The sequence below is a fragment of the Pecten maximus genome, chromosome 15 (genome assembly GCF_902652985.1).
Source record: "Pecten maximus chromosome 15, xPecMax1.1, whole genome shotgun sequence".
Lineage (NCBI taxonomy): Eukaryota > Metazoa > Mollusca > Bivalvia > Pectinida > Pectinidae > Pecten > Pecten maximus.
The window spans coordinates 20,169,800-20,185,647 of NC_047029.1; the positions used below are offsets into that span (position 1 = coordinate 20,169,800).

Below are 15,848 nucleotides of genomic sequence, written 5' to 3' on the forward strand. Positions count from 1 at the left end.
TTTATATGGTAGTCAATCAGGATTACTTTATATGGTAGTCAATCAGGATTACTTTATATGGTAGTCAATCAGGATTACTTTATATGGTAGTCAATCAGGATTACTTTATATGGTAGTCAATCAGGATTACTTTATATGGTAGTCAATCAGGATTACTTTATATGGTAGTCAATCAGGATTACTTTATATGGTAGTCAATCAGGATTACTTTATATGGTAGTCAATCAGGATTACTTTCATTATGATATATGATCTTCTTTAACTTTGCAAGCTTGCATTTGATCAAAGAATCCAGATGGCTTTTATACACTGTATATTGAAAATCTGAACCTCAACTTCCACTTTAACAAGTTAATGAATTGCTTTTTCCCTATAGGTTCATTTAACTTTGTTAGACATGTAGACTATATTTTATATTTACAATGGCAGTTTATTTATTATTTTATTATTTATTTATCATGTTTAATTAATATATAAAACAAAAAGTTCATGCATGCATATAATGAAGTGGAATTTGGGGTTTCAGAACATGATCCCCACAAATGGATTATCATTGATCCCCACAAATGGATTATCATTGATCCCCACAAATGGATTATCATTGATCCCCACAAATGGATTATCATTGATCCCCACAAATGGATTATCATTGATCCCCACAAATGGATTATCATTATGAGAACATGTGTTATCCTTGGTAACATGTATTACCATAGTAAGTGTCTCCATTGATGTCATTAAGACCTGCAATGGCCGTGCCAAATCGTGATCTTTGCGATTGACTTCCATTCAGTGCTTGTGTTTGTACCATCTTTCCCTACAAAACAAATATTTTATAATACAAAGACTGAATGATTGAATGACAATTTAAGATTTATCTTCAAAGAATGTCAAAGTTTAATATCGTAATCTCTTCAAAATGCTAAATCTTCATGAAAAGACTACATATGATTAATTATAAAAACAAGAATATATTAGGCATTTATATATTTATATACAATACCAAAAATTACATACTTTCACCCTATCAACATCGTCCAGAAATTTCAGCTTTTAATTTTATCTTTTGAAATTAAAGTTGATTACAATGGAGCCCATTACTGAATTTCCCACCAAACTACCCCCACAGTTGATAATGAAGCTTAAAGAAACCCCAACATTGTCTCTTATGTCATAATACCTTTTAACACCATATTTCATTGAAACTGAAAATCTAAATTTCCACCAATCAAAAGAGAGCAAAATGGGGCCATTTTTTTAATCAAGAAATGAAAGCCCAGTTGTATTTGTAGCATTGTGAATCACATACATACCAAATTAAATCAAAATTGGACAATATCTACATTTATGACCAATCAGAGGCTTTGATTTCATAATGCCATGGCATTCAAGCTTTTCAAAACTGCTGCCATTGTTTAAGGCATCCTTCTAAACTGATATATACCAAATTTCTAAAAATCCAAAATATTTTCCAAAATCAGGCAATACCTACAATTTGAGGCCAGAAACTGCCAGCAATTTTTTAAAATCCAAAAATAGAAATCTTAAACATCAGACAATTCAGTACTGTTTAATATTCCCACTGGAGTATGTCAAGGTAGTCAATCTATGTCAATTAAATTTAACATTTACATTTTGCATTTTCAGAAAAAGGTAAATTGTCCATTAACAAAACAGATTTCTTGGATGGTTTTCAGAAAAAATAAAAGTTGTTTGTTAAGATGCCATCAGCAATAATCCCTCAAAGTTTGTTTAAGATCCAACTTATGATTTTTTGAAAAGTGTCAAAAACCTTAACAGCGAAAATAGAGGAAAAAATACTATGATGAAGAAATAATAATATGATGAACAATCAGGGGGAAACAATAAGTTCAATGCTTCTTAAACCTAAATTAAAGGGCTATGAAAATTTCTTGGATACAAAAATTGTTAATATAACATTAATTTATCAATTCACAATTAATATATTAGATAATTAAAGTCATAATGATATTAATTATAATTTTTGCATCAAACTGAAGTTATGGCAGACATCTTGAATACTAAAACTTAATGTATATCCGTGTATCATTCTCGACCAGACAGTAAATGCAGAAACAAAACCAAGTAAAAAGGGAAATAACTCTCAGTAGACAGATCAGCCTAAAATCTGCAGTAACTTTAAATGAAGTTTGTCTGGCAGTTTTGATGTCAAGAAAAATGCACAGTAAAATATTTCTATACCAACATACTTTTAACTAATGCACTTTGATATTCTGTCCTACTCCAGGACATCTATCTCACAAAAAGAAATCTCGACAAGCTTTACTATGAAAAGTTCGAGATTTGGGTGTAGTAATAGTTTAACTTACAGCACCAGAGTCGTATTTATAGATGTAAACTTTGCCGATCTCTGCAATGGTATCCCAGTTAATCCTGTCATAGCCAGCGTACATAGGAGCCCCCACCAGAAGGTACTCCGGTTCACCAGTTTGTAGAGGAGTCGTGGCGAGGGCCGCCCCAAAATAACTCCCTACCTGTAACACAAGATTACGAGTCAGTAAACATAGAAACATCAACAATAAATACTTAGTACTAACAAACAACAGCATGTATGTAAAGTAAATGAGCTAAAAATGCCAGAATGTTCTGTTCACTGGACACTGTGAACATGCAGGTGAAAATGTCTGTCTACCTTCCCCTTAGATGTGTAAAAAGATTTATTGATGAACATTTTAACTACATATATATTGAAGGCTCACTTTTTGTAATTTTACAATTAATTTCATTAGTATTAAGCATTACAGAGCATAACAAGCAATTCATAAATTCCCTACCTCCAAACAAAATTCAGAATGACAAATGATAGACTAAACTAAAGAATCTCATTTTAGTGTGTGGTATTTAACCACATACAAAATCTGGGGATTGCAAAATGCACCTGGTGTTATATGAGATTTGTATCCCATATAAGGTAAGTACCAGGATACTAAAACAAACCTCCATCCCTTACCTGTTCTCCCATCACTATACTATATAACAGACAAGCCTCCGTCCCTTACCAGTTCTCCCATCACTATACTATATAACAGACAAACCTCCATCCCTTACCTGTTCTCCCATCACTATACTATATAACAGACAATTAAGCCTCCATCCCTTACCTGTTCTCCCATCACTATACTATATAACAGACAAGCCTCCATCCCTTACCTGTTCTCCCATCACTATACTATATAACAGACAAGCCTCCATCCCTTACCTGTTCTCCCATCACTATACTATATAACAGACAAACCTCCATCCCTTACCTGTTCCCCCATCACTATACTATATTACAGACAAGCCTCCATCCCTTACCTGTTCTCCCATCACTATACTATATAACAGACAAACCTCCATCCCTTACCGGTTCCCCCATCACTATACTATATAACAGACAAGCCTCCGTCCCTTACCTGTTCCGCCATCACTATACTATAACAGACAAGCCTCCATCCCTTACCTGTTTTCCCATCACTATACTATATAACAGACAAGCCTCCGTCCCTTACCTGTTCTCCCATCACTATACTATAACAGACAAGCCTCCATCCCTTACCTGTTTTCCCATCACTATACTATATAACAGACAAGCCTCCATCCCTTACCTGTTCTCCCATCACTATACTATATAACAGACAAGCCTCCATCCCTTACCTGTTCTCCCATCACTATACTATATAACAGACAAACCTCCATCCCTTACCTGTTCTCCCATCACTATACTATATAACAGACAAGCCTCCATCCCTTACCTGTTCCCCCATCACTATACTATATAACAGACAAACCTCCATCCCTTACCTGTTCCCCCATCACTATACTATATAACAGACAAACCTCCATCCCTTACCTGTTCCCCCATCACTGTACTATATAACAGACAAACCTCCATCCCTTACCTGTTCTCCCATCACTATACTACATAACAGACAATTAAGCCTCCATCCCTTACCTGTTCTCCCATCACTATACTATATAACAGACAAACCTCCATCCCTTACCTGTTCTCCCATCACTATACTATATAACAGACAAGCCTCCATCTCTTACCTGTTCCCCCATCACTATACTATATAACAGACAAACCTCCATCCCTTACCTGTTCCCCCATCACTATACTATATAACAGACAAGCCTCCATCCCATACCTGTTCTCCCATCACTATACTATATAACAGACAAGCCTCCATCCCTTACCTGTTCTCCCATCACTATACTATATAACAGACAAACCTCCATCCCTTACCTGTTCTCCCATCACTATACTATATAACAGACAAGCCTCCATCCCTTACCTGTTCTCCCATCACTATACTATATAACAGACAATTAAGCCTCCATCCCTTACCTGTTCTCCCATCACTATACTATATAACAGACAAACCTCCATCCCTTACCTATTCTCCCATCACTATACTATATAACAGACAAACCTCCATCCCTTACCTGTTCCCCCATCACTATACTATATAACAGACAAACCTCCATCCCTTACCTGTTCTCCCATTACTATACTATATAACAGACAAACCTCCATCCCTTACCTGTTCTCCCATCACTATACTATATAACAGACAATTAAGCCTCCATCCCTTACCTGTTCCCCCATCACTATACTATATAACAGACAAACCTCCATCCCTTACCTGTTCTCCCATCACTATACTATATAACAGACAAACCTCCGTCCCTTACCTGTTCCGCCATCACTATACTATAACAGACAAGCCTCCATCCCTTACCTGTTTTCCCATCACTATACTATATAACAGACAAGCCTCCGTCCCTTACCTGTTCTCCCATCACTATACTATAACAGACAAGCCTCCATCCCTTACCTGTTTTCCCATCACTATACTATATAACAGACAAGCCTCCATCCCTTACCTGTTCTCCCATCACTATACTATATAACAGACAAGCCTCCATCCCTTACCTGTTCTCCCATCACTATACTATATAACAGACAAACCTCCATCCCTTACCTGTTCTCCCATCACTATACTATATAACAGACAAGCCTCCATCCCTTACCTGTTCTCCCATCACTATACTATATAACAGACAAACCTCCATCCCTTACCTGTTCCCCCATCACTATACTATATAACAGACAAACCTCCATCCCTTACCTGTTCCCCCATCACTGTACTATATAACAGACAAACCTCCATCCCTTACCTGTTCTCCCATCACTATACTACATAACAGACAATTAAGCCTCCATCCCTTACCTGTTCTCCCATCACTATACTATATAACAGACAAACCTCCATCCCTTACCTGTTCTCCCATCACTATACTATATAACAGACAAGCCTCCATCCCTTACCTGTTCCCCCATCACTATACTATATAACAGACAAACCTCCATCCCTTACCTGTTCCCCCATCACTATACTATATAACAGACAAGCCTCCATCCCATACCTGTTCCCCCATCATTATACTATATAACAGACAAGCCTCCATCCCATACCTGTTCTCCCATCACTATACTATATAACAGACAAGCCTCCATCCCTTACCTGTTCTCCCATCACTATACTTTATAACAGACAAACCTCCATCCCTTACCTGTTCTCCCATCACTATACTATATAACAGACAAGCCTCCATCCCTTACCTGTTCCCCCATCACTATACTATATAACAGACAAACCTCCATCCCTTACCTGTTCCCCCATCACTATACTATATAACAGACAAGCCTACATCCCATACCTGTTCCCCCATCACTATACTATATAACAGACAAGCCTCCATCCCTTACCTGTTCCCCCATCACTATACTATATAACAGACAATTAAGCCTCCATCCCTTACCTGTTCTCCCATCACTATACTATATAACAGACAAGCCTCCATCCCATACCTGTTCCCCCATCACTATACTATATAACGGACAAACCTCCATCCCTTACCTGTTCGCCTATCACTTTACTATATAACAGACAATTAAGCCTCCATCCCTTACCTGTTCTCCCATCACTATACTATATAACAGACAATTAAGCCTCCATCCCTTACCTGTTCTCCCATCACTATACTATATAACAGACAAACCTCCATCCCTTACCTGTTCCCCATCACTATACTATATAACATCCCTTACCTGTTCTTCCATCACTATACTACAATTGTATATAACAGACAAACCTCCATCCCTTACCTGTTCCCCATCACTATACTATATAACATCCCTTACCTGTTCTTCCATCACTATACTACAACTGTATATAACAGACAAGCCTCCATTCCTTACCTGTTCACCGGGCAGTTGCTGTTCTAAGTTATTTGTCTTGTCCTGTAGGATTTTAACCTGGCAAAAAATATAATATACTTGTACATGTGCATGTATTAAGTTGTGGAACTTAGTGACATGAAAATCGAAAATTAAAAAAAAAAAAATTATTTGGGAAATTTTGAAGTAGAAATAAATGATAATTGGCTGGTCAAAAGCAAAAGCATTAAGTTTTATAGGAATTTCTTTTTCAGTAAGGGAATATTGTCAAGACTTTCTACATGTATGTGACTCTTCCTGTAAATAGTGTCAATTGTATTAATTCTTAAGTAATTTTTAGTAATACTAATTAATGAAATAGTTAGTTTTCTACTAGCCCAAGTTTCCTCTGGCCCTGACAACATGTCTAGCAGTAAGAATGTCCAAATCTGGTGTCAGGGCCTGAGGAAACTTGGGCTAGTATTCTACATATAAATTATTTCCTTATAACTCAGTGACTGATGAAACTCTTACTGAGAAAGTCATACTTCTGACCCCATTATTCTGATCACTGTAGTTGAACATTTGAATGATTTGGTTTAGTATTGTTTAATATCTTTAAAAACAGCTGTCATTTAAGGTCAGTCTTCCTTGTGTGTGAGATGCATGCGAGTGTTTTGAGAGGCTGTGTACCGGTGTTTGTCTCCTTGTGATAGCACAGAATTGATTCTATAGTGCTACCTCACTGAAGTATACTTCCGAAAACTTCCAGCAGGACACCCCACAAGGTCACATTATAGTGACAACAGGCAAACCAGTTCCAATTCACAAAATGCTGAGTGGTGAGCACTAGGAAATATAACTAGAATTTTACAGACTATACTATGTCTTGACCAGGGGACAGAACCAAAAGCATTCCTCTCAGGGACAAATGCTAAAAAAAATGCCAAAAGTGAGACAGGGATATTTGATGAAGAAGCAGTTGAAATCATAAACCACTTAGTTGATTTTCAATACAATATGTGCCTTTCAGGCTTAAAAATCTACTAACACTGCATAAACCTTTTCTGAAAATTAAACCAAACACATGAATAAATTTAAAAGCTAATCCTGAAATAAATTACCAATAATGATCCTAACCTAACATACACATTTGAGGGCCAACCTTTTCTTAATAATTTTTCATATTTAAAATAGTGTGCTAAATCATGATTGCCTAAATCATCATATTGATTTGTATTTCAATCATTGTGAATCCACCAATTAAATCACCAATGCACAAATCTGTTAAAACTTGAAAATGTGCTTAAATTCAAGTACATGTACTTCAATATATGTAAGTTTACGGTACTATCATTAACCTTTTAATTGTTTCCTGACAAACTCTTTTTAGTAACATCTTTGGCTGAAAAGTTGTCGCAGTATAAAAAGATTTCTAGAATATTTGGAACATGCGTGTTACCTGGCCGGTCATGGAATCACGAGGTCCGCCCGTTATCATGTTGTAAGCGTTGCCACCATACAGCTTTCCATAGGTCACTGTATACCCATACAACTGACCCTGGGTCTGGCTCAAGGTTGGGAAATTTATGACATCAGTCGTCTGATCAAAGGTCGTATGTTTGACCACACCCCCTGTCAAAGATAACAACCAATCAGTGATTATTTTACTAGACTCTTAATCATCTTTACTACAGTTCATAACCTCAAAAGCTTTTCTCTTGGTTGCATATGGACACAGGACCGAGAAGGACCCACACCCAAGCCTGTCCTAGGACACTCTGACCCTGAGGATGTAGCGGATGGATAGGACAAGCCTCCCCTGAGGAGGATACAGGTACTGTAGGACTTGACCACCGGCCCCCTCACGTAGCCTGAACACGGTCAACAAAAATGAAAGTAGACGTTAAACCAGTAACCAACCAAATAAACTCGTGTGTGTGTCCAGTTTCTGCAAACATTGAAACCCCTTGCACAGATTCTATCTAAGCAAATAATTTTTTTACAGCTGTTCTGATGTGTGATTAAACAAACAATATGTAAGTTTACTGATAAGGGAGGCACAACTAATATTTAAAATTTTAACAGGTGGCTTTTTACTGTTAGTATCAAACCGACAATCAAAATATGGAGATCATCATCCAAAAGTCTTTGGGATAAAGATCCAACATAGCAGTCAATCTTTACATGACATAGTAATATATCTCTATAGAATAAATCGTGTTCTGTCAGGATTACAAGCCTGTCTGTTTGTTTAGTCAATCTTCCTGTTATCCAGGAAGCCTCCAATAGTTTCACTTTAAGCTTTTACTTTAGGATCCTGCAAAATGTCTCAACTTTTCCAACTGGTTCCAATATCGAACTGATATGGCAGTGGGCAGGTTTTTCTATGAAAGTGGGCAGGTATGACATGGAAGTGGACAGGTATGATATGGAAGTGGGCAAGTATGATATGGAAGTGGACAGGTATGATATGGAAGTGGACAGGTATGATATGGAAGTGGACAGGTATGATATGGAAGTGGACAGGTTTGATATGGAAGTGGACAGGTATGATATGGAAGTGGACAGGTATGACATGGAAGTGGGCAAGTATGACATGGAAGTGGACAGGTATGATATGGAAGTTGACAGGTATGATATGGAAGTGGACAGGTATGATATGGAAGTGGACAGGTATGATATGGAAGTCGACAGGTTTGATATGGAAGTGGACAGGTATGATATGGAAGTGGACAGGTATGATATGGAAGTGGACAGGTATTACATGGAAGTGGACAGGTATGACATGGAAGTGGACAGGTATGACATGGAAGTGGACAGGTATGATATGGCAGTGGGCAGGTTTGCTATTATAATAGCACAGATGAAGCTAAAAATTAATTAGGCCATCAGAACATAAAGTATCACCTACAATGTAGATTGTCAGTAAGTCTTATTGTATAAAATTCAAACTATTTTTGTAAATATTATTACCAATTTGATCGCTGACCACAAACCTTTTTCCAAAATGATAGGGGAATTTCTTCTATGATTGCTAATTCAATATAAACGATAAGAACGTCAGTTATGGTTATAGAGGCACACATACAAAGTGTAATCATTCTCGGTAACCACATCTATCATGGCAAGGAATTTTGAATGACACAGTTCAAGTTAACCTACCTGAAGCTTCATATATACCAGGTGCTCCTATAGCTTTCTCAATCACACTTGACTGACCCTGAAAATAAAACCCACAGTATTATATACAGAAAAATTCAAATATATTTTGTATCAATTTGAAGGTTCCTTTCATTGACAACAACACTTTTTGTGATCCAATATACAAACAAAGTAATATTAGTGAGATTTAGCAAGCTGATATTCTCAACTCTAACACAAGAATTTAAAATTTAATGGTAAAAATCTTTATGAGTACAGAGCAACCCGCTTATTTGCATAGCCCTTTTTCCATGACAAAATATGCAAATAACCGGAGTATTCGTATAGGCGGAGTTTGGTTTTGGCCCCCTCTTATACACATGTAGATCGTCAGGTAGGTACTCAAAATTGGCACTATATGATTGTCTATGTTTTTTGTATTAAAAATATATTTAAAAAAAAACGAAATACATGGGTTGTTATTCTTTGTAAATGTACAAATATTTGCATACACTTCATCGTTTACTAGTCTACTGTACAATGTCATCGTTTCAATTAACATTCATTATCGTCTCGAGATGCGTTGTGTTCCTGCTATGAGTATATTAGTTGTTTGATCATAGATGATGAACTGCTGAAGCAATAGACTGTCTTAAATGACCGTGACATGTGTATTGTTGTTTGGGTTTGTTTTGGAAAATGGCACACACACACACAAAGAGTTGTCGTTCATTACACATATGCCCCCACAATGCAACGCGCCTAGTAAACAATCATTTCGATCGCAACCTGCCTCAGCGAGTGTTCAAGTGCACAGAACACAGGTTTGGATCGATGCTATAATAATTAAACAAATCTCATCAAAAGATGAGGCATATAAATATTTTATTCATAAATTCTTCTGCACATTGCTACTGATATGGTCTGGATAATAACTAAATGTCGATATCGATGCATCGAACGTAACCTGTAATGAGGAAGTGTGAACCAATGATAAGATAACGTTGTACATCGTGTCAAATCAATATGCAAGTTAAAACACATTTCATAAAACTTTTATTACGGGAAAATCACAAAAATACCCTTAAATCAATTAAAATTTTTCGATTTTTTGGAATTTTTATATGCATATAAGCGGGAGTCGGTGTTTTAGTCTATGCAAATAAAGAAGAAAGAAATCGGGACTTGAGAATTTTATGCAAATAAGCGGGTTTTTCAAATAACCGATATGCAAATAAGTGGGCTCCTCTGTACTTACTTCATTTATTGAATTCTAAAGAATGAACTTTTTAAATGTATAAACCTGAGGCCATGCAGAGCAGGACAGTTTTGACTGTGACCTTTAGGTTCGTAATGTTGTTGAGATCGTCTGTTATGCTCTTTAAGACTCACCGTGGGTGCATAAGCACAGGACATGCCCATAGCACCTATACCGTAGACAAGCTTATCGTCGACAGTCTGCATATTTGGATCAGTCAGATATTGACGAGATCGTATCTGATCAAAATCTCGTCCCAGCTCCACACAAAGTCCGTTCATGTTATTGTTTTGACTGATCCATCGATGGCCACATACCTGATGACAGAAATATTCAGCAATCTTTAACTTTTCATTAGAACATTAAAGGCAACATCCATAAGGTTTGTCTCTATCTGCTGCTGGTTTTACTACAACAAATATATTTTGACATAAAAAATGCTCTCTGAGTTATATGATATAAGTACATATGTATCTTAATTTGTTTCCAATTCAAAACCACATCATATACAACCATTTTGTCCTCCTAGGACTGGTCAATGATGCTAGGCCATAGCGTTGAAATCTAGATTCAGGATGTTGGGGAAAAAATGGACACAAACAAATGTTAGATAACAATTAGTAGGGAGGTACAATAACACTTATAATTCATCAATTCAATATTTTTGGATAATAAATATTCTTTTAGAAAAAAAGTTACGTATATTTTCAACAGATGCCACTATATCTCAATGTATCCCTAAACGTTTTAAGGACTGGCACTTGAAAAGAGATTAAAGTTAGCCAGGGTCAATTTTTTAGCATGTTGAGTTTTCCAATTAAGCTTGAGGATTTAGAGATATTATAGAGGGCTGAATGGTGACAGTAATTACACATCTGGATAGCTGGGTATCCCTGGACCATAACTCTCAGGTCCTTGGGAGCTCTACAGCAGAACAGGTTGATTATAGTTAAGACATCATCCAATTATGGATCTGTATAATACTGACAGGACAACCCAGTTTTAACTGGACAAGTATATAGCGATGACCACCCTCATTTGTATCAAGTGGTCATTCCCAGGGGCCTTTAAATGCTGTCATACAAAGGAAATGGACCTGCATGCTCATCAGTTTTTTTAAGATGACAGCAACTTGACACACTTGATCTGAATAATCACCATTATCTAAACAAGACAGTAATTTCACACAGGGACCTGATTCCTCAACAGTACCAGTATATAAAAATGACAGTAATTTGACACAGGGACCTGAATACTCACCATTACATAAAATGACAGTAATGTAACACAGGGACCTGACAACTCACCAATATAAGCTGTAGCCCCACATCCAATGATACGCCCATCCAGTTATTAGATGTGCTCCCAGTTCCTGTAACAGATTTATTTTTTTCACATGAGTAAATAAGAATTTTTGAAAATCAAAAAGGTCCTTCAAATAAATTAATGCCAGTTCAAATTTTGCAATATAAAGTTCAAATTCTGCTGTGTGTGTTACCAAAGTAAACCAGGTTTTTACGAAAGATGATTAATAAGAGGCCCATGTGCCTTAATAGTCACCTGAGCTCTAAATCTAATTAAAATTAGACTTGTAATTTCCATTCCTCTACAATACTCTACGATACACTGCAATACAAGATCCTTGTATTGCAGTGTATCGTAGAGTATCGTAGAGGAATAGAAATTACAAGTCTAATTTTAATTAGATTGCCTGAGCTCTGTAATACATACTGATAGTTGATGTTTTTGGGGTTTTTTAATTTAGAATTCAACACATTTGAAAGTGAAGTCAAAAAATGTAAATTGTTGAAGACAAACGACGACGGACAAAAGGTGATCACAATACATCACATACAGGTGACCTAAAAATTAATCAATTTTAATCAATCACAGGTGACCTAAAAATTAATCAATTTTAATCAATCACAGGTGACCTAAAAATTAATCAATTTTAATCAATCAGCGATTGGATAGACAAAACTGATGGTCGATTAGGAAATTTCAACCAATTCCTATCACTACAACATCCTTATGACCTCTCAGTCAGAAAATAACTTAATGTCTGATGACAGGAAAGAATTACTAAAAATATTTTGTTTTTAAATTTCCCACAGGCAATATCTGTCCAATTAGAAACTTTCAGTTTATGGGTGAATCAATTGGTACTCTAGCTAGAGTAGCAGATAACCACAATTGTTTACATTTGTGAATGTATTAATATGTATCTAGGTATATTAAGTATAATCATGGGAGTTATAATTCATGGTACCAATATTTACTTGGTACTTATCTATGTGCTAACTTCCTTAACAGTAAATATAGCAAAATCAGATCCATCACGAATATTACAAATTATACCGAACCGGCTGTCAAGACTGACCAGGTTATCATTTTGTGTCCACTAAGGAGGAACATCCCTTTCTATGAGAGTTTCATACTCAAATGGAAGAATTGAAAGTATACATACCTGAATTGATAGGGACAGGTGTACATTCGAAGGGCTGATCCTTCCGACATCGATACAGTATTCCTGGCTCTGATAAAAGCGGGGTAATTGAATCATTAGCTCGAGGAGCACCAATCAAAATCCTGGAAAATAAGCCACCAACTATTGTAAACATTACTGATGAAACAGGAGAAGCTAAATGCAACGACCACACAGGACTTAAACCCAGGACCTCGGAACTCTAGACAGACACTCCAACCATTTAAGCTACCTGGCAACTGGTGCTCATCCAAGTTCAGTTCCACAACACTGTCATGCTATAATAGTATTTGTACATGAACAGTTCATTTTTGTTTAATCATTGAAGTAAGATTAATTATACACAAGCACATGCAATTCCTTCACATGAATTTTTTTCACGTGAAATACAAGTTGAATTTACATGAAAATTTTCATGTGAATTTCACGTGAAGGAATTAATTTTTCCTGTGTATCTCTAGTTGTTCCTTAACTGTACTGGTAATTATGAGTGATTAAAACAAGAATAAATTGATGTTATATTTTAAAATTTACCAAAAATTATGCTGTTACCTATATGAAGTTCCATTTGTACTTTTCAAATATATTTAATAACATTCAAAAGAATTCTATACCTGACTCTGCATTTATTATGTAACTTTCTGTCTTAAAAGCAGTCATTTAAAGGACGGTGTTATAATTTTCATTTGTTGGTATTGATAGGTATTTTTGACTCTTTGTTTTCATAAATAAATGCATTGTTGTGACAAAGTATACACTGTCTGCAGTACTGTACCTTCTTGAACAAAACTACCACGGGCCGAAAAAACATATACCCATCCTATGCTAAAAGGAAATGCTTTACTGTACCAAGTGGATAGAAAAATTGTAAAGTTTGATCAATTGTCAAATAAAAATGTCACTGAGAAAGTAAAATTTCATGTCATAGCAAAGTCTGTAAAGCCTGAAAGAAATTACTTGAAGGTGACGATCTACAGACTGCGGCATAAATTATCATATCACTTGCCAGAGTGATGAAGGAAAAAAACACTATGCTGTCATAAAGTCAAGGGCATTAACTCTGACAAAAATAGTCGCATCACAATGCGCTCAGGAAAACACCACTATACAGTCATTAAGCCAAGGGCAATAACTCTGGCACAAATAGTCACATCGCATGCCGCTCAGGAAAACACCACTATACAGTCATTAAGCCAAGGACAATAAACTCTGGCACAAATAGTCACATCGCATGCCGCTCAGGAAAACACCACTATACAGTCATTAAGTCAAGGGCAATAACTCTGGCACAAATAGTGGTATCACAGAGTTCAATGCCAATAAACTCTGGCAAATATATTTCCGCTTAGGAAAACACCAATAAATGTTCCTTAAGCCAAGGGCAATAACTAAAAACAAAATCACAGCAACTCTTAAAATATTTGTTATTACATAATACATAGATTCATATATTATACAAATATGGCACATTGTCTCGACCAACATGATTTTTGGAGACCCCAGCCTCTGTCAATATTGGTTATGTTTGCAGGGCTTTTTCTCACTTGTTTGGGATGGGGCCTTTTCGTCTCATTTTGGGAAGAAAATTAGTGAATTGGGAAAGATTTTTCAGGTGTAAACTGCAAATTTTGGGAATTTGGCTTAAATATGAAATAATTTTAATTGGGAATAGGGCCCATTAACGGCCCCAAAAAGTCCTCAGAAAAAGCCCTGGTTTGGTCTATAAATCATCATATCTATATAGAAACAAAATGTCACAACCGTTTTATTACATGTCAGTATGATCCAGACCACAGAATACTAAAGGTGTTATTACATGTCATTTAAATTGTATCTTGTTGCATATTAAATATTCACCGCAACATTATACAAATGCGCAAATTGATCTGATTGGCTGAAATTACACAATGTCACAGAACACCCTGCCATGAGTATGTATTAAGAGGTGTTATTATTGTCATAGCGTGAGATTTGGTGTTAATTGGTATAAGACATGATTGGATATACATGTGGACCAATCAGCATCCGAAATAAAACTGAAAATGTAATAATTTAATGTCAAAGACAGTCACAGATAACAATGCACTGAAATTAATAGACTGGCTTTATGTTTTCATAACAACATGGCACATAGTTACAACACATAATATGATGGGAAAAAAATTCACATTTCATCAAAACTGTTACAGGATGGCAGAGGTCACAGAAGATGCCGATTGTTTACAGTCAAGAGGGAGCGGAAGCCCACTTTATGCTATGGTTTAGGACCTTGAAGTTTGTAGTGTATCTTCATAGGAAGTAGAGGGTGACAACTTTCAATACAGACATGCTTATATCATTGTCAACAGAGACTACACAAATTACCATCTGAAAAAACCCAGATTTTTTTCAAAAACTGTCTTTTTCAATTGACAATCATGTATATTTATAATCAATATTTTAATTGATAATTTTTATTTATATAAATGATCTACACTTAAAATTCATATTTACAATTTATATAAATAATTTACATGTATAATTTATAATTTATATAAATAATTAAAATGTATGATTTATATCTATAATTTATATTAATAACTTACATGCATAAGTATTACTATTTTTAATTTATTACATTGTATATTACTGGAAACAGTTTTTCGATTTATAGTAACAGTGACCTTGACCTTTGGCATTTGGACCAGTAAAAAAATAATACCAAGCAAACACTT

The 15,848-nt window shown here is 35.8% G+C and overlaps 1 protein-coding gene across 2 annotated transcripts in view; it reads right to left on the reverse strand.

Moving 5' to 3' along the window:
• The window catches only part of LOC117343907 (integrin alpha-9-like), a 58,961-nt gene that overhangs the window by 21,661 nt on the left and 21,452 nt on the right, over nucleotides 1–15,848 (reverse strand). For both annotated transcript variants that reach the window (XM_033906463.1, XM_033906462.1), the window contains exons 3-10: nucleotides 13,117–13,238; nucleotides 11,957–12,021; nucleotides 10,784–10,966; nucleotides 9,413–9,470; nucleotides 7,710–7,882; nucleotides 6,290–6,346; nucleotides 2,352–2,516; nucleotides 712–817 (exon numbers count right to left, since the gene is read on the reverse strand). In XM_033906463.1, the coding sequence (XP_033762354.1) occupies nucleotides 712–817; nucleotides 2,352–2,516; nucleotides 6,290–6,346; nucleotides 7,710–7,882; nucleotides 9,413–9,470; nucleotides 10,784–10,966; nucleotides 11,957–12,021; nucleotides 13,117–13,238 (929 nt within the window). The remainder of the gene's footprint in view (nucleotides 1–711; nucleotides 818–2,351; nucleotides 2,517–6,289; nucleotides 6,347–7,709; nucleotides 7,883–9,412; nucleotides 9,471–10,783; nucleotides 10,967–11,956; nucleotides 12,022–13,116; nucleotides 13,239–15,848) is intronic.